The following is a 27,988-nucleotide window of genomic DNA, read 5'->3' as shown; positions in this document are numbered from 1 at the left end:
ACTACAGAAACGATGAAGACATGAAGTCATTTTATAAGTGTACAGATGCATGAAACGCAAGCAGGCAAAGTATTTTTAAGGCTAGCTATGTAGTAAATAGATTGTGGCATGCGAGATATACATTTATTAGGAGAGAGTGAACTATGGACAATTCCACTATGCATTTTAGAAGAGCGGGGCCCAGAAAAGAAAGGTTTTTCCAGTGTGTCGCAGTTGAAGAGCAATTGAATTACAGAGGTGAATCGAACAAAGATGAGACTCGATCAGCATCAAGTCCAGGCTGCCTTGGGCCTGAATGATCAGACAGTAGCTAACGAACGTGTGAAAAGAACACTCCTTTGTGAAGAGGCACGAAAACATTGAAGGCAGAGGTTCATTAAATAATAGTATTTTAAATACAACAGAACTCTAAAACATGATCTTCAGTCACGTGGATGGGTGAAAATAGACAATCATGATGAGCTACACTGACGAAGGGAGACAGAGAATGCTATACTCCCTCATTCTTCAGCGCAAAGAACATTTCCAAGAGCAAGTTCAAAGCCTTAATTGATGTACAGACCACAAGGGTGATTATAGAGGACATGCTAATTGGTGGTAAGCTACGGTCTAGACCAGCGGACGAGCACCTGTGGTACCAGCCTGCGTGCTGCTGGCATATGTGGAAAAGTACAGAGGGGTACAAGAGTGCAAACCAATTATAGAGTGCCACATACCAAAGAGGCCTATAGTTTGTGTAACCAATGCGATGTTGTGCATTTCATGACGTTCATAGGGACCTGTGTGAGGGGAGGGCATAGTTGCCCCACCCGTTAGATACCAAATCACTCTCCGACAAGTATAGAACGTATACCTAGATGTTCCACTTAAGCTAATCACTTTCTCAAGTAGGTTTTTGTAGTTTGCTACGTAGGATGATGTCAGCAATGACGTTTTTACTATATAACCTTTTTTATGAAAAATCCTCAAGGGAGAGGATCGAGAGAATTCGATATTCATTGTAACTTTCGTTTTAAACAACTGCTAATAAAACCGCTGTAATAAGTATTGCTACCTCACCTTAAAGGACTGGGTTGATAACCAGAGTTCAAAAGTCACTAAACTGCAAGACTTCTGCCATCATCCAAAGCAGGTCCTCAAGCCTGTTGGCATCTAAAATAACCTTATTTCTGTCTGTATAATCAGTGTTTTGACTGCTTACAGGATTCTGTGGTCTGCACCCTTTGAGAATGTTGGCAGTCAGGACATCAGACAGGGACAGAGGAATCTTCTGCAGTGATCGAAGTGATGAGGGTCCTGATATTTCAATTGGCTTAGGGCATCAGACTCCTCCTCCTGATAGATCACCATAACTATACTGTGCAAAGTTCCTTTACCATACAGCGTATCCTCAAGGAAGTCAAGGTCAGCAGCACAACAGACAAATCTGCCTTCAGACCAACTGAGGTAAAGCTAGATCGTCCACACTCATCCATGCACTTTATTACCTCTGTGGCTATATGCATCTCAAACCAAAGGACTCTGGCGTAACCTATAGAAGCTCCCATGCTATGCAGAAATAATTGAATGATGAATTGGCTGCGGCTAGCTATTTGCATTGTGAGCCCAACTGCCACTTACTAGGGCATTTTGTGGGTATGTTGTGTGGTAATAGTGCTTGTGTAATAAGCTTGCTGTAGTGATTTGATATATAAACATCTGACAATTTATGAGCCTGGTTCATTACAGTGGTATCCCACTTTACTGAATTAATTTTCATATCGATCTGTCCTTGACAGCACCACTAGTAGAAAAGAAATCGTCATTTGGAACATCTGCCAAATTCACTTATTCAATACAATTTTTTCACAAGTTAGTATGGATCTCCATAAAAATCATAGCTGCTTCAAGACGGGTTCGCATTTTTCTCAATATCCTCAAATAATTGAGTGCAACATCTGCAGTTATTTGCGAGATTTGTTGTGGTTTATTTACCATTTTGGGATTAATGAAAATAACGCCAATACATTCAAGCTCTTCTACGAAACGTTTGATTTGTTTTCTTGTTTTAATCTGCCTTTCTAAACTATCATTAGATGGAATTTTCCTGTAAAGCTTTTCAATTTCCCCCCATTATTGTTATGTTGCCTTCAAGGAGAAATCACTGAATGAAGATACAAATTCAACATTTGTTGCTTCGTAACAGTGAATTGGGCTGCATCTTTTCGCTCAGTGTAGGCTTGTGTGGCAAGACAGTCACTTCATGCATGTTCCAGCATAGGTTGTGATCTGCAATTTGCCTTGCGTGAGAGTCCCCAGGATCTGTACAATCACTAAGAAGAATCTTCAATGTGTCATTGTTAGACAGTTCTACTGCTCTCTTCAAACGGATGTCTGCTGAGTCAGCTGCGATCAAACAATTTATTTCTTCTTTTCCCTTCTTTATTGCAAAAGAAGCATTTATTTCTGTCAAACATAGGTATTTTTGATCTTTTAGTAAAGCTTTTTTCTACTTCTTCATGCCTGGAGATAGGCAGGCGGCTTTGGCTCACCCAACTGCTCTCCATACAATCTTTTGCTTTGAATCCATGTTTGCCGTAGGAGTACATTGCTTGCACCATTCCAAATACCATGATGCTTTTTTACGTTTCAGTTCTTCAAGTGTTAAGTTGCTTAATCATAGACTTCTGTTCAAGTATTTGTTATTACACAGGGCTCTACCCTCTAAAACCCTTTCATACCATTTTAGATTAACAAGGGGAGATGTCTTGCTTTGTTAAAATAAGCTACAAAAGGAAAAAAGTCGTATCCGTTTTCTTTTTTTGAATGATGAAGTTCTACTTTTAAATTTTCAATATCTGGAGGTATTGACATTTTGAAAAAAAAATAGATTTTACCGGAAGATAGAATCACATTTCATGCTTCAACTGCTCTTAACTAATTTTCAAATTGTCTTGCCAATTACCAGAACCTGTAACAAGATAGAAGGAATAAAAATAAAAACTGCGAACAGAAACTTCTAAACAAAAAATAAAAAAAACAAATTTCAAGGACCTTCTTCATTCCGTTTTTATGGTGAAACAGAAAGGTCCGTAGAAAACAATTGATGGGCTCCCTCAGTTATAGATCAAATTCCGATACATAAATTTTAGGGGCCATCTTGGATTAATGACATCACACAGGCCCTCTGCCACAAATTCAGACACAATACAGGATTATATGCTTCATTTGCAATGCACCCACGGTATTGATGAATGCCCTTCATTTAAAATCTCACAGAATTAGATACACGGATTGAACACTGCAAGATAGGAAGGGGATGGGGCGGGAGGAGTATGACAGTAAGGGGTGAAGCCCATCTTGATGAGCATTTCATTTTGCATTGCACATGTGTACTCAAACAATGAAAACATGATCTATATAAGACAACCCAATTTAAAAAGGAACAAAATACATTAAAAAAAATATATAAGAATTAAAAAGATTCCCTTCTTCAGCAGGGCTTGAAAAACCTGCCCTGGAGAGGAAGTCACTAAGATCTTGGTCACTTCACTCAATCCATCTTCTGCATCTGTGGGAGTGCTTTAGTTTGAGCCTTGGCTATTTTTCGGTCCAGTATTCTGCTTCAGCCTTGCAGTGTGCATTTGCACACTATGCAGCTGGATTTAAGGGCTCCCAAGAGTGGACTGGGAACCAAACGTGGCCCTAGAAATGGTTGGCCCCCAAACTGCACCACACGAACATGCCCAACCGCTTCAGGTAGTGTTGTGTGGCAAGGTCGTTTGTTCTTCTAAAAAAAATGGGTCCAATTAGTGGAGTGGATTTTAAAAGGACCTTTGTCCCTACATAGGGATTAAAAAGTAGCCAAAGAAACAGCATACAACATTTCTGATCAGTAACTTCTTGGAAGCTTTACAAAAAAACAATGATTTACATCAAAGAGGGTTAGTGCGGTAGAAAGAAGTGCTCCGGGTGCATGGTAGACTGGTATGAGGAGCATAAATGTAGAGTTCCCCACAAGAGAGGCCCAGTATGTAGAGGCTCACTGGGAAATCCATAGAGTGCCCTGTAGGCTAGTCCATCCTGGAGGGTTTCAGGTATTTTCAGTGCGAGAGCCTGGATATCGCATATTTTGGAATGGATTTCCAAAACGGAAGGTGCATTGTGCTTATGGGGGAGAATGGAAAGCATAGGATGATGCAGGCTTGTTCTACAAGGGGTGCTGGTGTGCAGACAGACCTTTTGATGACACCAGGCAAGGATGCAAGTTCTACAACAGCATTTGGCATTTTCCTATTTTTAAGTATTGTTGGCTTAGGTATGCCAGAGGTCTGGTGGTTACTACAAGTGTACCATTCAGCTCCCAGGGCCCCAAAACCCTCCCGCAGTTAAAAATGGAGGACTCAGCCAGGGGCAAGTTAGAACGGTCATTTATTACACAAACCGACAGGAATCATACAGGACATTAAATAATTCCCAGAATCACTGCTCCAGAGCCAGTGTTGGCCATTTTGTTGTCCCCTTGCATCACAATATGGGCCTTTCCCCGAAAGACCCATCAAGCAACTGGTCAGATAGCACAGCGAGTAGAGTTTGCTTTTTACATCTGTGCAGATCCTGCCATCGCAAGTTTGAATCTCGCCAGTGCCAAACTCAGCCTTTCATCCTTCCGAGGTCGATAAACGAGCACCACACACCAAGGGTAATAAGCAGCGCTCAGATACCAGAGTGCTGGTAGCGCTATATAAATGCAAATTAGTGTTAGTCCTTCGGGTTGGGTGATTGGAGTGGCATCCCTTATAGGTGGCAGTTATAGATTGTGGTTGATTGGTCCTTACATGTCTGTGGCTGGCTTGCCCCTTCACCAAAAACTATTACTATGTTGCAGGGTCACAGGATTACCATTGGCCCTTGCCCTCTGCCATCCACCCCTGGATTTCAGCTCCCCAGATTGCCTGCCCAGGCCTGGAACCCAGCTCTGTTCTCAGCACACTTTGCACCTCTTCAAGGTGATGACTGTGTTCCCAATGTAACTTGCCAGTACCACTTTTGCCTGCAAGTGCCCTCAATGTTGCAACTTTGTTAACTATTCTATGTTTCACTTCATGTCTGTGTTGCCGAGAACTGCTAGTCTTCCCATCGCGGGTGAATAACCATTGTCTAGCTCGGCTGCATCACGTGGTGGAGGACCACGAAAACGAACTCTCCTGGTCTATCATTTATGATAATTTATTCTATTTTTCTGCAGGTGGCCCTTTGTCGTCATTTTAGGTTTGGAATGTGTTGCTTGTCACAGACCTTGGCTGCGAGCCCTGGCCTGCTGTTTTGTGCAGCCTGGTTCTGTGTTCCCTCGTCTCTCATCCTGCAGCTTGTGGCCTCATGCCATCCTCATACTTCTACATATCTGTACTGTGCAATGTTTCCCATAGGATAGAATTATGAATGTTAGCAAGTGCCACACTTTGATAGAATTCTGAACATTAGCCTGCATCACATCTAGACAGGATTGTGAACGTTGGCCAGTGCCACATCTAATTACCAATGCCACATTTAGATAGAATTATGAATGCTAGCCTGTTCGCATCTAGACAGGATTTTGAAGGTGGGTCAGTGGCACATTTGGATAGGATTGTGATATTGGCCTGCGTCATATATAGACCGGATTGTGAATATTAGCCAGTGCTGGTTCTAGATAGCAAAGCGGAGATTCACGCGCCATATCAAGAAAGAACGTGGAAATGTAGCACATATCACTTCTAGATGCAAAGCTAATAACCAACCCACTAACATTTTCAACCCTCTGCATACACCTCTCAAACTAACCAACAACCACCCTAAACCAGAACAAACCGCACAAACCGCACAAACTTTACCACACTGCAAAGCAAACCATACATAGCTTTGCACAACAGCACACAATGGCTACCGACCGGAAAGCACCCCCAAGCTCAGCGAACGTTGTTAACTGAACTGAAGCTGCCAACAGCACATCACTGCTCTCATGCACTTATCCTGCTCGCTCCCACTAACTCACCCCCCTGCTACTTTCAGATCTGCCAAGGCGTCAGGGGGCCACTCCGGTGGTGATAATGTTAAAGAATATTTGTACCGCGCACTAACATAGGTTAGTTGTATTTGGTCGTTCCAGGCACCTTATGTGATCCTGCAGTTCCATAGGGTTAGTTGCCTTGTGAGAAACACAGTTGTCTCACCCGCTAGCCCCCAGGAATCTGTCATCCAGGCGGCCGGGACACAGCCATTGCTTTTGGATCCAGTTCCTGGGGGTGGACCAGTGCGGGAGGATCATCTGGATGGAAGCTCTTCGGGAAGTGGAAGTGAGACACCGGATGGTGAGACGTGGTATCCCTTTCCCTGTAACCCCTTTTCCCCCATCCTACCAGGTAGGATACTTAGGAACTCAATCCCCTCCTCTTTCCCGACATGAACACTTTCTCATGGACAGCTCACCGTGAGCGAAAAGGGACTAACACCAGAGCCGTATACCTGACATGTCCCAATACAATAGTCAGGCATGGTCAGGCAATTCCTGATCATTACACACATCCGACTTCCATCACACTTCCACACACAGATAAAGGCAGAGCACGAAAGTACACGTGGAGAAAGGCAAAGCCCAGGAGGAAGCAGCAGTTCCAAGATGGCAGTTTAATACGAGGAGAAGATGGTGAAACCAGCGGTTTGCAAGGAGGGAAGTGCCCTTGACCCTTTCAGACTGTTACTTTCGTGAGCCTTGGAAAAGAATAAGCCTAAGACCTGGAATTAAAGCTGAAGAAACCTGCATTGTGTGCCGAGGTACCCGGGCTCTCCCGCATCGATAACCAAGGCAGGGAGGAGTGTTTGCCACCATGGTACTGTCCATGGCTTCTACAACAAAGCAGTGCCAGTAAAGTCAGCACAGCCTGTGAGTCAGGGAAACTGATACCAGACCGGCCTGAGTTAGAACCAAGGTTGTAAGCAGGAATATTGTATGGAGAAAGTAAACGAGAACAGTGTGTGAATCGTATGTGATGCGCAACACAAATACAATTGAATAACAGGAGTTACTGAACTTTTGAAGCCAAGAAAGATACTGTACACAGAGTGGTCCAGCGACACACAGGTGTCCATTCGAAGGTCTCTGTTAGGTATCCAACTGGTTGGCAAATATGTAAAAGGAAGTGTGAGATTGAAGTGGTCCTGCAACGGGTCAAGCTAAACCCTGTGCACATTTGAAAGTCTTTGATCATTAATACGAACTGAAAGAGCCTGGTTGAGAGAGACTAATTGTGTAAGAGGAAGGATCTGAACCCAGCTGGGGGGGGGGGGGGAGGTCTAAGGGGGGGCGCATGGATGAACCGCGAGTCACCTGAGAATATATTCTGTGAACATTGTAAATGGGGATCTGAGCCTGGAAGAGGGGGATCCAGGGTGAAGAGTGAATATTCTAAATGGAGTACTTATGAGAGGAAAATAACTAATTTGCCTTTGTACATCAGGACCTATGAATCAAGAGACTTTGATAAGTAAAGAGACTTGCGTACAGAAGGCCCCGATACTGATAAGGGAACTGTGTCCTCGTGCCAAAAAAGCCAAAGAGTGTGCTACGCTCGTGTGAACCACCTTGTCCCGTGATGAAAATGTGGGGAAGGGAGGCCAATGGCCTGATCATCCCGACATATCATTTTGAACACATTTCTTTTCATAACATTATTCCATACACCATTTGTATTTAGAGGCAAGGATTGGCAATAGGTTTTTTAGCATAGGCACTTTTATTTTGACAAGACACCACTAGGACTGCGTTATTATTTGATGGTCGTAGTTTGCTCCCATCTGGATTTAGGATTATATGTGCATTTATCATACCCTTTTTGAAGTTCAATAAACACACTTGAACTGTGGTCACTTGTGTCTGTCTTACTTTTGATACCATGCCCTCCTTAAACCATAAGCATCTGAAAGCTTGCTCTGCATATCTTCGGTCGCCTTGCGTTCAGCATTTCTGCACTTGGCTAATGAGAAAAATAATAAAGGCTTTTGACAGCATGTATCTGTCCTCTTATCCACAGAACTGTGTGTGCATGTTCTTCGTGTGTTCACGTGTATGTTTTCGTAACTTCATGCATGACTGCAAGTGTACTTCATGACCAACGTTGCTCTGTCCTGGTGTCACCAATGACGTCAGGACACTGGTTTCTCTGCATTAGTCAACGTCATCCATCGAGGCATTTGGTTCCATGACCAGTGTTGGAGCACCTGTATCCATAAAGATATTGACTGGATACGGTTTGAATGGCTGTCTAGGAGAATATCTTACCGTAGATGTTAATGGCTCTCCCGTCGGCTGTATGAACAAGTGGCTTTGTGCGTTTTTGACTCTTCAGGCCGTCATTCTCATGGGTGTGAGGGCAGTTCCAGGGACACTCTGCAGTAGGCGCCAAGAGTGATCAAATTCCTATGCACAACACTATGAACCACCGTGGCCATCACACAAAATTAAACATGGTCTTGGTTCTCACAGAAGAATTAGATCATTGGTGTCAATCTGACAACAAAGATTTCACTGAAGGAAGTCTATTTTGAGAAACCAGTAGAAAATGGAAGCTATTGTGTGCAGAGAAGAAGCTGCAAGCCTCTGCAGAAAACACTGCCCCCTTCCTCCCATATGTTGGAGACCTGATATTGTGCCGTGTTTGACACCTGCCATTGTGCCAATATCGCAACGTGTATTTGCAAGAAGATAGCCGTTGAGACAACCCTATCGAATGGATCCCCGAAGTGATGACAATCCAAGGGAGGAACTTCCTGAAATAATATGAGAAAGAGCAGCAAAAAAGGAGCCAGTGACGTCATACAAAGTTTATACGACATCTCGAGATACTGACTGAAGAGAATGTATGGAGCCTAAAGAAACGAAATGACTGTTACGCTCACCTGGTCTCTGCGGAGGCGTTGGGGCACGGTTGCAGCCCTCCCTGAATGTGAATCACCCCTTTAGGCCTCTCCCTCAGTAGAAAAGCTGTGAGCAGTGGTACGTGGCGATACTGCTCCTGCATGGAGATGAGTGTGTGCGAATGCGCCAATCTGATTGTTTTATCTCTCGAACCCTTCACCCCCAAAGTCCAGTTTATGTGAGGATACGCCGGCCCATAAAGCTCACCTGTGAATTATGGAAGATATGCTCTCTGACCTGCTACTTCTGGCAGGGGCGCATCGAATGGGATCTAGTTCCTTCACTGATCCCTGATAAGGATTAGTCCAGCTGCGACTATGCTTCTCCTTATGATTGTTAAGTCTTTCTTGAGCTCTTGTGATGCTGTTTGTTCTGTTTAAAGTTTTTATATGTTGCTCCTATTTATGCACGCAATAATGTCTCTCTTCTGTTTTCTTCCCTTAGATGGAAATGCGGCCTCAATGCAGCTGTGAAACGCGGCCGGATGGAAGATGGATGCTACCGCAATGTTCGACAGCAGGTAAGTGATTGTTTAAGTAAAAGCATGAAGTATGGTGAAGCGCAACCTTAAACGGACTGTTTTTTCAATGTCTAACATAGTCTTCTGTTTTTCCTTGCAGGCGCTGCTGTCGACGATGGAGCGCGTCGTGTTACCGTGGCAAGATGAAGATTTCGGCGTTCCGGAAAGTTTAAAGATTAATACTTGGTTCGCCGAAGAATCCACTTGGGGCTGCTTAATGGATGGAATGTTCAAGGTTAATGCATCCTGCTAATGGATGTAATGTTTGAGGTTAATGCATCTGAAGTGCTATGTCCATAATAGAAGCTTTTTGGCGTTAAATGGATGTTCTTGTTTACTTTTGTTGATGAGCCTGGCGCCAAAGGCGCCAGGACAGTGTCCCCCCAGGTCTCCTGTGCATGCGACCCCTGCATGCCTGTGCCCCCGACTTCATGACCATGACAGCAACGAAGTAAAGAATCGAGTGAACCCTCAAATGTAAAAGATTTCATGTGCACAAAGTGCTGTGGAAAATCGACCGTTCAATAAATGTACAGATGCTGAAACGGAAGGTAGACTAAGTTATCACAGAAGCTGGCTATACGTAGCGAATAGAATGCTGTCAAAGCCAACATTGTATAGAAGCTGGATATTGGTATCAGGAATTTAGTAAGCCAGGACCCATGAAGCGTGAAGGGAAAGCTGTTGCAGCAAGAATAAGTAGAATCATGGAGCTGAAAGACAAAGCTGTCTGGCTTGGAGTCAAGACTGAAGCTGCCATGGTAGGCTATCTATTCAGGAAATGAGCTAATGTACGAAGGATGAATCATTCCTTGTTAACATGCAAAGAAAGAACACCAGGAGTGCCAAGTTTAATTCATTTAAAGCTGCAAAATGGACCAAATCCTGGTCTCCGGTCACGTGAGCAAAGGATGAAAATAGAGTTTGAACTTGGAGTCATAGAACAAGATAGTGAGTGCTCCCACTCCCATGTATCCAAAGAGATGAGGATACTTTGCAAGGCCAAGTTCAAAGACAATCTTCATGGCAGAAGGCATGGGTGACGAAATGCTGGGCTAATTGGGTGGGGAAGTAGTGTCATGCCCTATCTCCTTGCGCCAGTTCGAATGGCAAAAGCGTGCCAACCAATTGTAATTGTCCATATAACGAAGGACCGTATAGTTTGAAAACCAATGAGAAACGGTATGTAATGTTTCTGAAGATTACATGTTTTAGAGGTAGGCATGTGTTGTCCACCTAACAGTGGGCAGCCAACCACAATCCTAGTCCTTTTTAGAAAAGTATACTTCGATATTCCCCTTAGCCAATCCCAACCCTTGATAGGTTTTTCATTATTGCCACGTAGTAGGACATCTGACATATTTTTGATATAAAAGCTATGATTTGTGTGACGATCGCTGAGAGAAATTGAAAGTACGTCCGTTGATGTTCGTTGTAAACTCAGTTTTAGGTAATGGTTAATAAAACAGTACTTTGCCATCTTCCCGAGTTGGTTCAGTTATTTGGAATCAGAATTAATCTGTGTGATCTCATCCATTACATATGCACATTCTGAAAGGGCCCCAAGCTCAAGTGTGTCCGACGCTTCTCTTTTCTGGAGAATCGTGCTGGGTTTGGGAGTCTTGGGAAACTATAGAAGAGCAGGGGCTGAGGAGGACACCAAGATTCCAGGGTAAGGAGGTTTTTGAGTGGGGCCTTATTTGTTGGGTGTTTGACAGGGTGAAGCCCTGGGACTTCTTCAGCGCACTGGCACTTTGTCTCAGACTTCATTCAATTAAGAATGGGATGTTTTGACAACTTTTTAATCGAATGGTCAGCCCGTATTACACATCAAGCAACAGCATGAGTCATGTTGGCGCTGCTGTGCTAGTTATAAAGTTTTATGAATAACGGTGATCTGAACGATCCCGGCACAGGGTACTCGTGCTGGTCATGCCAGCACACAGTTATTTTCAGCCTAGCTACTCTAATAACTTGGCAGCAGTGCCATAGCAGAGTGGGTTGCGCGCAGGTAAACTGGTATAGCTCACGAATTCAGCATGCAAACAGGCACACATTGTGTGCCAGTGTCAGTATGACCATTTGCAGAGCCTGTGCAGGAAGGGGCACTCCTGGGGACATGCAGGGTCTTTTAAACTGGGTGCTTCCACTTAGTTCCTTCTGCTATGCCACCTACATCGTTTGCACCAATAAATTGGTGTACACCATGGTGCCCCTTCACAGAGTCTTAAGCACACACTGCCACAAGACAGTGATCATTGCTACATAGTAGCCAGAGCAGTGGGGCAGCCAGCCCTAAGAGGTCAACAGCAAGGTCATCACCTAACAGCCTCATCGGGGCAAGGCAATGGAAAAGTCAATTGCCACGGAAAAGTGCTTGCACTCAGTGCAAACAGAAGATCTTCAGTGGTTGTCATTAACGTACATCCGTTCTGTGATGATTTGATTGCATTTGGCCATCACTTTACCATATGAATACAATTTTTTCTCCATTTTCTGTGGGCACTCAGTCAAAATGTTCATCTTGGCACCTAGAGATCAGAAGAAATTGATAATGAAGATTTGTTTAAAGAAGCAATTATCCAGTGCTCCAGATAGGATGGAGTATTTTACTCTATTAAAGGTTGAGAGTAAATACAAATTTAAGTCCAATTACCAATGCAAAGATTTTATAAGCGAGTAAAAATATATGTTTTAGCTGGAGTTTGGAAATGTTAAGTCCCACCCCCATCCTTCCTATATGTTGGAATTCCACAACAAGTCTTTGAGAAATGGTATCCATTAAGAAAACCCTATTGATATTGACATTTTATTTCTATCGCGCTCATACACAAGTGTTTCAGAGCGCGACAAGGGAAGGGGAACAGGGGAGAACAAAACAACGATCTTACTAGGCCCAGTGACATTGAGAACGCACAAGTGCATGGAAGGGGGAGAATGGAGAGTGCGGAGCAAGGAGAGAGAATAAATAAAGCAAGGCAACTATAAGGCAACAAACAATGGTAGTGCAGCCAGCAAGTGGCAAGTGCAGGGTTTAAGGCAGCAGACAGGGTAGGTCTGAAATTCAGGAAGAAAAAAAGGTGGGGGGGGACAGCATGGGTACAGATACAGGCCACAATGCAAGGGGTGGCCCGGAGGCAGTGCGGGAGGGTGGCAGGGTAAGCAGGTACCTGGGCCGTGAGGACAGAGGGTGGCCAGGTGCACAGTGCCGAGAGAGAACAGATCAGCAGGGGAAAGGGAGGCAAAGGCAGAAGCAAAGAGGAAGGTCTTGAGCTGCTTCCGGAACCAGAGATGGTTCTCAAAGTTTTGGAGTGGCAGGGAGGCTGTTCCAGAGGGAGGCCCCAGCTGAAGACAGGGATCTTTATTTATTAATAATATGTTCTAACAGGTTTTACATATAAAACACAATCATCTTTCCATTTCTAACATCAATTCTAAGCAGTCAGTTTATCATACATAAATCCTATCAGATAGCTCTTAAAATGTTAAAAATCAGCTCATAAAATTTCAACATGTGAAAAATCAAGTTAATATTATTCCCTTCCATCAATCGTTGCCATATTTTTTCTATCTTTTCCTCTAGGCAGGAGTTCTTATATCTTAGATATTTTTCACGCAACTGGTTGAGGCTTTCACAATAGCATATCAAATGTTTTGCGGTCTCAGTTTTTGGCAATCCACACAATCTGCATAATCAAGCTTTTCTTAATAGCAATGTTGGCTCCCATTGTCTCGCATCTATTAAATTTGAACATGAGGTATCCTCCCACTGTTGCCTGATGGGGAAACGCGTATTGATATCTAGGTTTCTTTGCCTCCATTGTCCACTGTTCTAGAAACAGGCCGCTGGATGACATGGTGGCCAAATATGTCAAGTCTCTTTCTTTAGCAAATCCATAAATTGCAAGTTGTAATAGCTTTTTCACTTCGCATGTGAATCTCGCAACTAGCTGTCAGAATTGCCTTTGGCCATTTAGCATATGATCAATACAGTACATTCAATGTTTTAAAATTACTAAATTTCTCCCCTTTATTAAAACTATTCATCAATTCCACCACTAATGTGTTAATAGTCAAAGTGCTCAATTTCACATACAACATAGCAGCTTTGTACTCTAAAATGTCTCTAGCATATCTAAAATCACATTCTAATAAAATGTATTCACATGTTACTGCGGTGGGTAGTCTAAAAAGCCATTTGAGGCTTTTTCCTGCCAACTTACTTATTTCATTTAAAAACGTAGTCCCCCATACATCTGCCGCATAAAGCAAACTAGATATTTTGCTGGAATAGAGTAATAGTATGGTGTTCACAGAGAAACCACCTGGTCTTCCAATGAATTGACTCAAGGCTCCTGCTATTTTTATACATTTAAGATTGGTCTCACTCCAGTGCGGTTTCCATGATTATAGTCCATGAACACTCCTAGGTATCTGTAGCATTAAACTACTTCAATCACAGCATTCTTCATCATCCACTTAAACTTGTTAGAGCGTGATTGCTTTATAGTACCCAAGAAGGTCATCACCTTTGTTTTAGTTATATGTATAACCAACCCATTGCTGTCAGCAAATTGGATCAGACAATTTAGCCCATTTTGAAGGGCCGCAGGTGTATAATCTAACAAGACTAAATCGTCGGCATATCCCAACCAGGATACCTGGATATTGCCGATCTTTACCGCATCAGCCGCTACCCCCATCTCAGACAGACAGTTGGCTAAATACAAATTAAATAGCATGGCTGCTAAGCTACAGCCTGGTTTCACTTAATGTACTGTGGGGATTGCCTCAGATAGTCGGCCTTCACCATCCAGTCGAATTTTAACCGATGTATCAGAGTATAACAGTTGGATCATGTAAAGTAGTCCTGGCAGAATCCCCCATTTAATTAGCTTTAACCATAATTTCTCACAATGTATCAAACACGGCTGTAGAAATCAATGAATACCGCATACACCGGACGTTTACGCACTTTCCATGAATACTACACTGCAAACACTAGATTTATGATATCGTGAATCGTGGAGGATTTAGCACGAAAGCTCGATTGATTCATCGGGAGGATCTTTTTTCGATTATCCACTCATTCAATTCTTCCAGTAATACTTTCACAAAATGTTTTGCTGGAATGTCCAGCATAGCGAGCATTCTATAGTTTTCGGGGTCTTTCTACTTTTTTTTTTTATGTACAGGGAGAATGATACTGTCTCACCAGGATTCAGGAATCGTCCCATTTTTGCCTATCCATCGGAACAAAATAACCAGTGCTTTTGCCCATTCCTCAGGTGCTCAGCGTAAGAGGGCATTACAGGTCCCATCAGGGCCAGTTGCCCTGGATATATGTAGTTGGTCAATCGCTCTTCTTAAGGAAACCTCCGTAAAGATCCCATGGCATATCGACTGGGTTACTTTGAATCCTTCACCTACAACTATATTCGGTCCAATGGTGTTTTTTACATGCATTATCCAATCAGTTTCTACTAAACTGTTAATGGGTGGGCTTCTTTTTTTCAGCAACATTTATTGCCTTCCACATACCATGGTGAATGTTACTCAGGGCATGCACAGCAATCTTTCGCCATACTTCCCTCACCTTATCTCATGGCTGCAAAGCCATTTCCCATATTGTTTTTTTTGCCCATCTTATCTGTGTTGGGGCATCACACTTTTGCGATTTAACTACCGATTTTATGGATTGTCTCAGTGATCTTTTGGCTTTAATTATTTCCCAGTCGTAGGTATTGTGTTTTCCATGAGACACATTCCATCTTTCACTATTGCTGCAATACTTCCGTTTACAGGTAGAGACTACTTTAATTTTATTCACCAGATGTTCAAATTTACAGATTGTGTCATTTGCGACTTCATCTGATTTGTTCTCCAATTGGTCTGCAAATGCTTTCAATTCCTTTACTGCAATAACATTAGCTTTTTCTAATTTGGTGGGATTCCAGATTATCCGATTAGCTGCATTATTGACCTCAATGTTGCCACACAGATGATATGTAGTCTCTACCTTTGGGTATTCCAGCATTACATAAAGTGGTAGATGGTCACTTTACTGACTCGGCAGTCAATCGCCATATCAAGCACCAATTTATTGGCTTTTTCATCCACTATGATGTAATCTATAGTCGATAGGCTGCAATCCGTTTAGCTTCCCCTTTGGTTTTACCATTTAGCATGATTAAATGATGTTTCAATATCAGGTTCCCCCATGGTCTACCATATCTATTAGAGAATCCATTTTCAATAGGACCTGAACACCTCTCTTGTGGTTCATTATCTTCAGGCAGAATAATCCTAGCATTAGAGTCCCCGGCTATTATACCAGGTAACTCGGGATCACATTAATTTAATATTTTTTCTATTCTAGCCCAGTCGGATTTATTATGTGTCCCATTCGGCGGGTTATATAGGTTTATCACAAATGGATGCAGGAATTGAGGAAGGGTGGTGTTAACCTTCACTACTAACACCATGTCTGTTGACCAGATGGATTTGTCTCCAGACCATGGATGTTTTGTGGCTGTTAATAAGCTGCCTTTTAGGCATCCTCTCTTCCCTTTCACCGCTAAACTTTGTAAACAGCACCATCCATCGATATCGCAAGGTTCATGTTTCCTGTAATGCTAAGATGCAAAATCTGTGTAGGTTAGCCAGCAGACCGTCGCCACTTGCATAATGCAGGTTGCCACAGGTGTTCCAAGAGGTCATATCCAATTCATCAGGGACGTTGGTCAAATTGAGATTTAAAATTCCAACGGTAACCACTGCCAGTAACCTTCAATCTTGCCTTCACTACTTGTCTCAGCTATCTGATCAAGCTTGGGATTTCTTACAGTTCTTGATCTTTCTTTTAGCACCAAGCTTCCCTTAGTCAGTGGTAGATGTTAATTTCCACTAGGCTCACTCAGCTTTTGCTACATTATTGTTTTTACATTTCACATCAATTGCCAGCTTCCAATTCTTCACCCTGCGCATCGATGTTTCAGTGCATGTATACCCAAGCTTGATAAATGGATCACGGTGACTTAATATGAACTCCAGTAATGCATTATCTGCACACCACACATTAGTTGTCACGAGCATAGGGGTCACCAATTGATCTACAATCTTGAAATCACTCAATCTCACCATCTGTAAAGGCACCAGGTTGGCACATAGCTCAACAATACAGTGTCTATTAAGAATCTCAATTGAGTTGGACTTTTTAAATTTCTTGAAACTGTAATGCCGTCACAAAATTCTTCGGGTCTTTCCTATAAAACCTGAAAAGGAAATGAAGACATGCCTGAAACAGCAAAGAAACACAGCCTCCAAGAAGATTGATGGAGTCATGAAAACGTGCGTTTTGGAGGAGAAGCTTAACTTGACTGGTAACAGAGCACCTGCCTTGTCACCAATTTTTCAACACTTTCCTATAAGTGGTTTCATTATCATCGGCCCCCTTCTTTATCTTGAAAATGCACAGATTTGTTTCCTAGTGTCTCACCCGTAGTACCAGATGCTGGCACGTCTGGGCAGCTCAAGCAAGCCTGCTCATCGATATCTCCCGAGGCCTCTTCGTGAAATAAACTTTTTTTCGCTTTCAGCACTTTAGTGGTAATCCCATCTGTTTTGTTTATTTTTTTAAATTCTTCTCCTTTTTGTTTTTGATTGGCATTACCCAATCATCTAATGTGGGGTTTGGGGGCTTGCAGGAAGGTTCTATAACCAGGGCCGGTTTATGCATTTACGCCAATTTCTTGTGCAATCTTTTAGGCATCGCGTTCTCAGCTGGCGCATGAATGGCTACGGTGGGTATGCCTAAGAAGTTTGGTTCCTTTGTGAGGTGGAAGGATTTGGGCCTACTATACCCCAGTTTAACATCTGTGGAGGGGTGGGGCGAACTGGTTCGGCCACAATATTAGAGTTGGCGGCTTCTCTTGCTATACAGCCATTCTTTCTACTTCCATCTTGTATATTAGTAAACATTACTGCTTGCATCAATTTCTGATTCAGACGTTTCCTAATCCTCCCCCCCCGCCCCATTTCTCTGCCTCCCCCAATATCCCTCTGCCCTTGCTTCACCGGCTATTGTATACCCCGCAGAGATATCACTTTGCAGGTTCCCAGTAGCCAAGGATGCCAACCCAGCTTCGGGCTCTTTTGAATGCGCCTCCAGATAAGATACCTCTGCGTCATTTCCTATTTCTCTACAGGTTTTATGTCCTTTGTTAATACTCTTATGTAACAGAACAGACTGGATATCCAACTTCCGTTCTATAGTTTTGCATCTATCAACCAACTCTGTGAGCACTCTAAGGCTTCCCATATTTCCTCATTTTTTTAGAGGGGCAAAACTCTAATTAATACAGGATTGTGTGCTATTGACAGTGGTGTTATAAGTATTCATCCACAAATGTTGCCGGTTATCTAACAGGTCTGTGTTCACACTAGGTACCTCAGTGTATACTATTAGACCCGATACTGGGTCAATGACCATCCTCTCTATTGTCACTAAGTGGGAGCTCAGAGAAAACAGATTGTCATGTCACGACTCTCTATATCTTGAATGTCTATACACGTAAAGGGCTCGCTCGGTTGCTTCTCAATCCAGCTCGGCATATAATTCCCATTCTCTATTAATGTACAGCCCATGTAATTCTTCTTACCTTTAGGAGGTGAATCTAATGATTATTTAAAAGGTGTTTGAGGTGCGGGGTTTGGATTGAGGCGCTATATAAATAACACATCATTATCATTACACATGATAATTACCTTTTGATCAACCATACACCATTTTAGGCATTCCGGCCGCACATTACACCATCTTTTGCATTAATATTGCATGTTGATATAACACCATGATTATCCTTGACATGTCACCCCTATTACCAAGACACGTTATTCCGCTTACGTATCGTAAGCTTATTGGGTATTCATGATCGGCACTCACGTATACACACACATATTTACTAAGGAGTTTAAGACTCCATACTCTCTAGACACTCCGCATGCGCATTATGACATCAGACACTATTACGTGATCACGTTAGCTTTTTACACCTTTCTACTTAGGTCGCCCGACATCACGCATACGGTTCGCCAGATGCCTCTGACGCAACCACGCCACGACGTGAACACGTCACCACTATGATGTTGTTATAGTAAACAATTCAGGACAGTTCACCATCTTCCACTCGCAGCGGCGGAAGCTCCAGCGGGTCCTCGCGATTCCTCAGAGCGCTCTTTGAACACAGCGTATATTTAAACAAGCAAGTCTCAATCTAGCTAGATACATGTTGTCACCCATTCGCCAAGTGACACCATCTGATGCAGAACCTTTGTGTTCTTGTTTCCCTCCCAGGCGATCTACTTGGGTTGGGATCCAGTTCCTTAACCTATTCCCGGGACCGTCGTCTATCAGGGTCATTACTCCTTCTCAACTCCATGGGGCCTCCATTTACAGCCATGCCCCGAGTTTAACCACGACATCTTTGAATCCAAGGTTAGCATTTACCTTTGCTTCTTGCGCTAATTGTAGCCAAGTCTATCGGATATAATTTTACAATTTTTTATCACTTTTCATTATTTCACCAGTTAGTGACCTGTTCCCTTGGATGGACTCGGTTTCTTTATTTACACGCCGAAAAACGTTAGCCGTTTACTCCCAATCAATCAATTCCTTTGAAAAGATACACTTTAAAAACAAGGTCAGTTTTCTTGAATTGAAAGTTCAATCTTACCTATTAGCACATGGGATATATTCCTAGGTTTCTAAAAGGTTTTTTTTTTTTTTCACACTCTAGAGGCAGCTCTAAAAACGTGAGAATGTCAAGCAAATTATGTACAAATATATATGATATCAGTACTACTTAATATCACACTATGTGACCACATTGTACCCCGATTGGATTTGGTACAAAGTTTCACACCATATAGCTTGTCTTTGTATTATACAGGTGTTATTGCATCATTAGAATGAAAAACTATGTACCTTATTAATGTTTTGATGTTTTACTTTTGTAGAAACTGAACTATCCATTCTGCCCCTGATGAAGAGTGAAAGCTCAAAACGCGTTGGGCCATCCAATTAAGAATACATTAAGTTCTTGTGTTAAACTTCGAATATTGTCACTTATTAATGTTTTTTGTATGAACAAAATTGTCTCTACTTAGTGTATAGAAATAATGAAAAAAGTTATAACCAAATAACCACGTAAGGTTAAATTATCTATCCGATTATTCAGATCTCAGACCATGTGCAGTGGACCGGAGTACCTTTAGGAGGCGGACAGTTTATTTTAAAGGTGAACAGCATCTTTTCTACCCCATTTTACAATCTCTCTACACACACACATGATACATGAGGTACTAGCTGTCTTCACTTCATTCTCTATTTTGTTATTTTTGGGCTCCTGCAGCATTCGAGTGAGTAACTTAGTCCCTATACAAGGCAGTCTCAATGTTAGGTCTTCTACCATTTCAGATCTGCAATCATTTATTTCCAGGTCAGTGAGTGGAGTGCAATTCACCTGGGATAGTTTTTCAATCTTGTTAATCTTGTCACTTTTGCCAACTTACTCTCAGGCAACAGTCCTTGTTTGCCTATTACCTTACCTTTGCAAGTTCTATTGGGCCGCATCATTTTCTCAATCTGCACCATCTCTGATTTTGCTTTCACATTAATGGACCGTAGTTCCATTTCTATTCGGATTATAAGCAATTGCGGTCCCAATTATTTATGAGGTGCTCTACTCCACCTTATATCCTGTACGTTAGATTCCAGTAAAACTAACAATTTAGACCGAGCTATGGCGCCCACCTGTATTACCTTATTCGTCTCTCAGGGACAGAGGGTTCGCTCCCACCACTCTTATGGGCAAAGGACTTTCAGCTGCACACCTCGCACCATGCACATTAAACAGTACTTCCATGTACTTCCACAGTGTGCGTGCAAGGTGCCCTGGCTGCTGGGTATTTGTTGGGCCACTCGCAGAGCTAGTGGGTGGGATCTATTCCATCAGGCAGGTTGACTAAAAGGGGGGCAGAAAAATAAAGGAAGGACTTAACGATAAATAAGCCTTTCGCTCGCATCTAGCGTCACTAGGCGGACAATACACCCCCACCGGTGTCCACACACAGGGTTGAGAATCACAGCCTCCCTAATATGTCCATATGAATGTTGAGCTAGTTACTTTTAAAGGGCCAGTATCCGCATGGCGTTGCAGTGAATGCACTCCTCCTGGAGACACGCAGGCTCCGTTATCAGTCCAAGTCCCAATCCACATAAGCGAAAAGCAAACGTCACGCCTGACTTCTCAGACAGGGATCTAACCCCGGCTCATTTCTTCAAAAAATGACTGACCCTGAGGGAGTTGGAGGTAGAGGAGCGAAGCGCTCGAGAAGGGGGCGGGGGGGGGAGGTATTTGCGGAAAGCTAGCTTAAGTTATTTTGGACCCAGGCCCCAGAAAGCCTTGTGGACAATGCAGAGGGTTTTGCATGTAATCCTTGAATCCACTAGGAGCCAATGGAGAGATTTCAGAGTTGGAGAAATACGATCACAGGGCTTGAGGCCAAGAACAAATCTTGCAGTCGTATTCTGGATTAGTTGCAGAGGGCAGAGAGTAGAGGCAGATACATTTAGAAAGAGGCTGTTGCAATAGACAAACCTAGAGAGAACAAGAGCTTGGGAGACAGTGAGCTTCTGGGGGAAGGAGAGGAAATGCAGAGTACCTCTGAGGAGGTGCAGTAGGAAGTTTGACTTTTTAGAGACAGATGTTGGCGGAGAAGGACAGTGTGGAATCAAAGATGACCCAGAGGTTCTTAGCCTCGCAAGGGGGGATAGGAGGAGGGCCACGGGAGGCCAGCCAGAGTGAGGGGAAAGGATGGTGATGGTGTGCCGATGAGGAGGATCTCTGTCTTGCTGGCATTCAGACAAAGATCGTTAGCGGCACACCAGAGATGAGAGTGTGAGAGGAGGTGGCCGAGCGCAGCCTGAAAATAAGTTCAGCGTTATCAGCGTAGTACTGGAAATTTGAGCAGAAGATGACAATGCAGTGGGTAAGAGTTGCCAGGTATTGGTTGAAAAGCCAGGGCGAGAGGTTAGACCCCTGGGGAACACCACAGGTAGAGAGGAAGATAGTTTGACCTCGGAGGGTCGATCAGAGAGGAAAGAGGTCAGCCAGGTCAGAGCTTGATCGCTGATACACAGGTTGCCATGGAGACAGTTGAGCAGAATGGTATGGTTGACCGTGTCGAAGGCAGAGAAGAGATCGAGTAGGATGAGGACAGAGGGAATGTTAGAATCAAGGTTGGAGAGCAGATCTTCACAGATGTTCAGGAGAGCAGTTTCCATGCTTCTGCCAGCTCTGAAGCCAGACTGATGGTCATGGAGACAGCCAACAGAATCTGAATGAAGGTTAAGCTGAGAGATGGCCAGCTTTTCCAGGAGTTTGCCCAGAAAAGGGAGTAATGGAAATTGGGCAAAAGTTGGCTGAACAAGAAAGATCAGCTGTGGGTTTCTTGAGAAGAGGATGCACAAGGGTGTGCTTCAGAGGGAAGGGGAAGATCCTGAGGTGAAGGAGATGTTGCGAAAATCAGCAAGGGTATCAATGTCGTCCTGGATGGTTTTAGAAGAACAGGGATGAACCTGTTGTGACGAGGCTTTCATAGATCAATTTTGTCTAGCGACCTCATCAGGGGAGAAAAGAAGGACGGACAAGGAGGGTGGGGGATAGAAGGGTCAGCAAGCACAAACATAGGGGAGATGAGGGAGTGGAGCCAAGGGTGGACAGGATGTCTTGTGCTTTTGAGATAAAGTGAGAGGCAAGGGCATTGCAGAGAGCCCGGGAGGCAAGGGGAGGAGTAGGCTGCAGCAGGGTTGGCCAGCTCCTTGCAGATTTTAAAGAGTTTGGCCGAGTTGTTCGATGCCGCAGAGACATGGTCTTGAATGTGGACTCTTCTTGGTGCAGACAGAGTCGGTATTGCCTTTGGAGTAGGTGACAGGCCAGTTTGTCAGAGGATGAACAGGAAGCCCTCCATTTTCTCTCAGCCACCCTACACTTACGTTTAAGTGAAGCTAGGTCTGAGTCATACCAGGAAGTGCACTTTGCTTTGGGCTTCAAGCGGATCCTTATGACAGGGGCAAGAACATCAAGAGTATCAGAGATAGAAGAGAAGGGACAGGGCTGAGTCAGGGTGTAAGTCGGCAAGAGGAGCAAGGGGGTGGTGTGAGAAGGTGGCAGCAAAAGCCTCCACCGACAGACTCTTCATGGGCCGGATGCCCGAGAAGGTAGGTGGCAATGTAGGGGTAGGCTTGGCTTGGGGGGCGGGTGAAGAGATGAGGAGGCAGTGGTCACTCCAGGAGAGAGGAGTGGTCAGAGGGCTAGAGGGGGGAGGCCAGAGGAGATCAAAACATCAAGTGTGCGTCCTGCAGATTGAGTCGGGCCAGATGGGAGGATAGAGAGGGAGAGGGAGAGGGAGAGGGAGAGGGAATTGCAGAGGTCACAAAAGAGCACTGAGGAGGAACAGGGAGAATCGAGGTGGATGTTGCGTTGCCTAGGAGGAGGAGTTGAGTGGAAGAGGCAAGGAGGGAGGAGGCAAGATCAGCCCACTCAGAGAGAAAAGAGGTGATTTGACCAGGTGGGCGGTAGAGAGTAGCAACAGTAAGAGTGGCTAGGAGACAAGGTGAGAGAGAGAGTGCGCAAGCCTGCAAACAAGGCATTCAGAAGGAGTAGAACCGAGTGGAATGATAGTGGCAGGGATCCACTGTGGAAAGATAAGGGCTACCCATCTGATGTATCCCCGTAGTGATCCCCAAAGGAATATGAAGATGAGGAGGAGAATTTGGTGAGGTCACAAGAGAGGACCATGACGCACTGCGAAGTGTGGCTGAAGAGAATTTATAGAGTCTGATGACCAAGTAAAAGAATCAAGTAACTTTCATGTGCGAAGTGAAGATTACATGTGTGAAAAGCACTGCAGAAAATGCAAGCCGTTTTATAACTGTACAGATGCAGCAACGCGAGTAGACTAAGTAATCATAAAGGCTGGCTATATGTAGTGAATAGATTGCAGGCTGTGCCGCCACTATATAGAATCTGGACATTCGATGACCCAATTTTAGTAAGCTTAACCCCACAGAGAAAGAAGGATCGGAAGCTGCGTCTCAGCAAGAAAGCAGCTGAAGATCAAGGAAAGACAGAAGGCTGTCTTCTCTGGTGTCAAAGGCTGGAGCGGCCAAGAACTGGTTATCTATCCTTGAAGAGTGAACATGAGGAGCTGGAACATCCCTTGTTAAGATGCGAGGAAGAAACATCATGAGTGCCAAGTTTTATTAATTTAATACAATTAAATGCAAGGAAAGGAGCCGGATTGCAGTCTCCCGTCACATGGGGTATGGTAGAAATAGAAACTGGGCATGCAGCTCTAGACTTGAGATAAGAATGTGCTCACACTCCTGTATATTCTCAGGAACAAGGATACTTTGCAAGGCAAAGTACAAAGACAATCCGCATGTCAGAAGGCATGGGTGATGATGGATGTCGGGCTAATTGGGTGAGGAGACACTGTCAAGTCCATCTACTGGCAACTGGGGTGCTAGCTTTCGTGCTGCAAATGTTCAGGATGGGCACAAGCGTGCCAACCAATTATAGAAGGCCATTTAACGAAGAGGCTTATAGTTTGAAGAGCCAATGATGTACCATGTATCGAAAAACTAATGAAGATGGCTTGCACTGGTGGTGGGCATAAATTGTCCACCTGACTATAGAGACCCAATCACATTCACAACCCATTCCCTTATAGAAAGTATACTTCGATGTTCCTGTTAAGCCCATCACAACCCCCCGTACATTTGTCTTGTTTGCCACGTAGTAGGACGACCTTTTAGTATAAAATCTATGTTGTTAATTAAATGCTTTGAGTGAGTTTGAGAGCTCATTCCCGGTTTTAGACAATTGATAATAAAACAGTCGGATGAGACTTTACCAACTTCCTGAGTCAGTCTGATTATTTGGTGTTCGAGTTATTCTGCATCCCCATCCTGAGCTTGACATGTTACTGATTAAGGAACCCTGGGGTAATTATTGTTATTCTTTGCACCTAGTTCTTCATGCACATTAAATACATACAGGTCTACTTCTTCAGATCAAGCAGGAATGGTGGTTTCTTCTAGGGAGGTGTGCGTGTGTTTTACTCTCATTTTTGGGGAGTTTGTGAATTTGTAGGGAGTAAAAGTGGCAGATGCACCCCTTATTGGAAGGGCTGACGACAACCATAACGTTCTGTTTTTTTGTTTTGTAAATCCATATCTGCCATGTCTAGTAAAGACACCTCCCCAACAATCAATCAAGGCGAAGTTGCCACTGCAACCTCAAGTTGGTTGGCACTGCGAGCAGAAGCCCACCCACCGGCCTGCCCTTATTTAGAGATTAAGCGCCAGCTGTGTACATTTCTCAGCCCCCAACGAACAGACAGCGGTAGACCTAGACTTTTTTTTAGGCTTAAACCCGAAACATTTATCTTTTATTTTTGGTGTAAACCAATAGGCGAGGATTGCTCTACTGCTGTACTCCTTTGAACAAAAAGTACTTTTGCATTTGTATTTTGGCATTTATAAAATGCGCACAAAACAGACCAAACCGTATAGCGGCACAGATGAACACAGCAATTGGTAAAGAACACAGCTAGATCCATACAGGAACTCATAGGTGTAACACTAATCTATCTGAAAAAAAGTTCAAGGCTCGACGAAACTGAAGTGAACTCAGGGTCCTTATGCCTAATGGCAAGGAGTTCCACAATTTTGGGCCAAAACAGAAAACATGTCACCCCGTGATTTATGTACTGAATGTCAAAAGATGACCATCACTAGAGCGTAATTGTCTCACAGGTAGATATGGCTGAATCAGCTCTCAGATACAGAGGCGCAATACCATTTAAACACTTAAAGACGATACACTTCCGAAACCCCAGTTTGAGACCAAGAGCGTGGGTCCCTGGATACTTTGTAACAGGTCTTTGTTTTGTGCACGTGCATAGATAATGGTTCACTACATTGTAAGCAAAATGGGACCACTACTGTTTCATATATCAAAGTTGTTGCATACAGCTCAGCAAGCTGCACCCCAAAGATTCAAAGAATGTGATTTTATTTCAATTTAATGGCACTGTGTCTAGGGGCGCGAAATCAAGGATCAATATACCATGAATATCTAATTGTCCTGTTCAGGTGCGAGAGGATTGGCGTATGGTAAACGCATTCAACATGATCAGAGTGAAAAAACAAAAAAGTGGCGTTCCAGAATATCACTTAAACCTGTGTTTCTGCATATTATTCCAGAAACTCGTGTGTATTGACCACTGGAGCGAGAAGAAACAAGCGGCAGTAGCGCCTTATGGAGGTAATGCCCTACACGATGTACTTACTCCGTAGTTACTTTTCAGGCAGACCACGATTGTGAGAGGGAACGGAGTATTACTAAAATCACCTCATGAGGACAGATTCAAGATGTAGAGCGCCAGAAACCGGTGGTGATATGTAGACACACACACACACACACACACACACACACACTTAGCAGGTCTTCGCTGTCATCTTGGCGGTTGATGAGTTCCATTGCTGGTGACGCCATTACCCCTTCCCCTCGGTCGCTCTCACGCTCAATTCAGCATCTCCAGCGCCCTCTGCCTTCTTCCATTTCCCTTTCTCTTTCCAGTATTGCTTCCATCCTTGTACTCACGCTTCCACAACCCCCCCCACTCTCCCTCATGCCTCCCCCCAAACACCATTAGCCTTTCTCACTAATCTATCCTGTAATATGTCTGATACTAAATAGCAGGGTCGGACTGGCCTATAGGGCAGTGCCCGAACCAGAAATCGCGAAATGCTGGTCTGGGCCATTTTGATAAATTACTTAACTGTGCACCTAGTAGTTTTGACCCTCGCCCTTGGGTACTACTCGGTCTGTCACAAATGGAATTAATTGACATTTGCAACTGTGGGCCACTTTTTCATTTATACCCGAGATCATTTTATGTCTCAGTCAGACCCTGGATAATAGTCCTATAGCCAGTCCTTTCTGCGTCAAAAGTAGTACACGTTATAGGTGCAGCAACATTGTAACTGTTTTAGAACCACATGAAGTAATTGGGTGCGGAAAAAAAAAAAAAAAACATACCATGACCTTGATCAATTTATAAGAGGAAAAGAAGAAAAAAGCCAGAAAACATGAAATCCAATGTAGCACCTTTGTACATTTTTAACCTCGAAATTGGATGCATACACCAGTAGCTCATGCAATTCATTGAACGGCCCCTCAACACCAGAATTCACAGCCAGCAGTTTCCAACTCCTCTACTCCCAGTTTGAACACTCCACCCATCCCAGAGTCTAGCGCAGAAGTGTAAGCTTAGGCCCTGCTTAGGGGCCATCCGATTGCTCGAGCAGCTCCAGGCTAAGAGTGGTCTAGGATTATACGTGGTGCTATTTACAATGTTTGATGTAAGAGGTGCAATAATAGTCTGCTTCCCAGGCACTAGAGTGGAACCTTTAAAATAAAGATATGCAGAATAATCATCTAAAAGCACTTCAGTGTTCACTTACTGACATCAGCCTTTTGTACTCATCCAGTCGCGTCCTGTTGGAGGCAATGAAGAGGCCACCATTTTGGATCCAGCCGGTGTGGAGTCCAGTCTCCTCCTCCAGGTCCCGACTGACCACATTCCTTGTGTGGGCCAACAGCTCCACTTCTACATCACTGGGACGCAGCTGCCAGAGGAGACCTAGAAGAAATGGAGTGTATGTCCAGTTGAATTTGTGTTGAAGCTGTGGGCAGTAACCCATTCTTCCCTTAACACCACTGACCCTGGACAAGATGCAAGGGGGAGAGAGAAAGAGATTGTGAAAAGGTGTAAAAGATCCTGCTGAAGGGGGTGGAGGGAAACGGCCACACCTGAAGCTTAGACAATAGGTTTACCACTCTCTAGTCTGTAGATCACATTGGATGGGAAGCCTGGACTAGAGTGGAGGAAGCCTATGGGAGCACGAGGGACCCGAAAGAAAAACCCAGTAGTATGACCAACCTGCAGACACCATCATAAGAAAAATCATATTATCCATTAATAAAAACATTCTTCGGATTGTGGTGTTGTTGAAGCCATAGACAACTGGCAAGAAAGCTCCATACATAAGGGCTAGAAGAACCACCTTTCTCCTGAGCCAACTGATCAATGACCAGCAAGAGGCCTTGGGGATTAAACTTTAACTACAGACCCTTTTCAGTGGTTGCCCAAAACTGAACAGTAGCCTGCAACCCCCCCTGTAACAGGGTTCAATGACAAACTTAAAATGAGAAAAACACTACCAGTGGACATTGATGAAGTGCAGGGGCCAAAATAAATCTGTGACTGAGGAACAACACCCAAAAACACCCCCCCCCCCTCCAACCAGACCACACAAGACTATTATTTTGGTCCCGTTGCTTGTGTAGAAGCACAGCAAGAATAACTTTGTCCAACTGGCACTGCACCACATTATTATTATC

General features: G+C 43.8%; 1 protein-coding gene across 5 annotated transcripts in view; it reads right to left on the bottom strand.

The window, feature by feature from the left end:
• Positions 1–27,988, bottom strand: part of SARDH (sarcosine dehydrogenase) — a 1,294,294-nt gene that overhangs the window by 1,136,639 nt on the left and 129,667 nt on the right. For all 5 annotated transcript variants that reach the window (XM_069609627.1, XM_069609628.1, XM_069609625.1 and 2 more), the window contains exon 3: positions 27,049–27,227. In XM_069609627.1, the coding sequence (XP_069465728.1) occupies positions 27,049–27,227 (179 nt within the window). The remainder of the gene's footprint in view (positions 1–27,048; positions 27,228–27,988) is intronic.

Source organism: Ambystoma mexicanum, chromosome 8, assembly GCF_040938575.1.
Source record: "Ambystoma mexicanum isolate Mex_15411 chromosome 8, UKY_AmexF1_1, whole genome shotgun sequence".
NCBI classification, from domain to species: domain Eukaryota; kingdom Metazoa; phylum Chordata; class Amphibia; order Caudata; family Ambystomatidae; genus Ambystoma; species Ambystoma mexicanum.
This window is presented reverse-complemented; position numbering and strand designations above follow the sequence as displayed.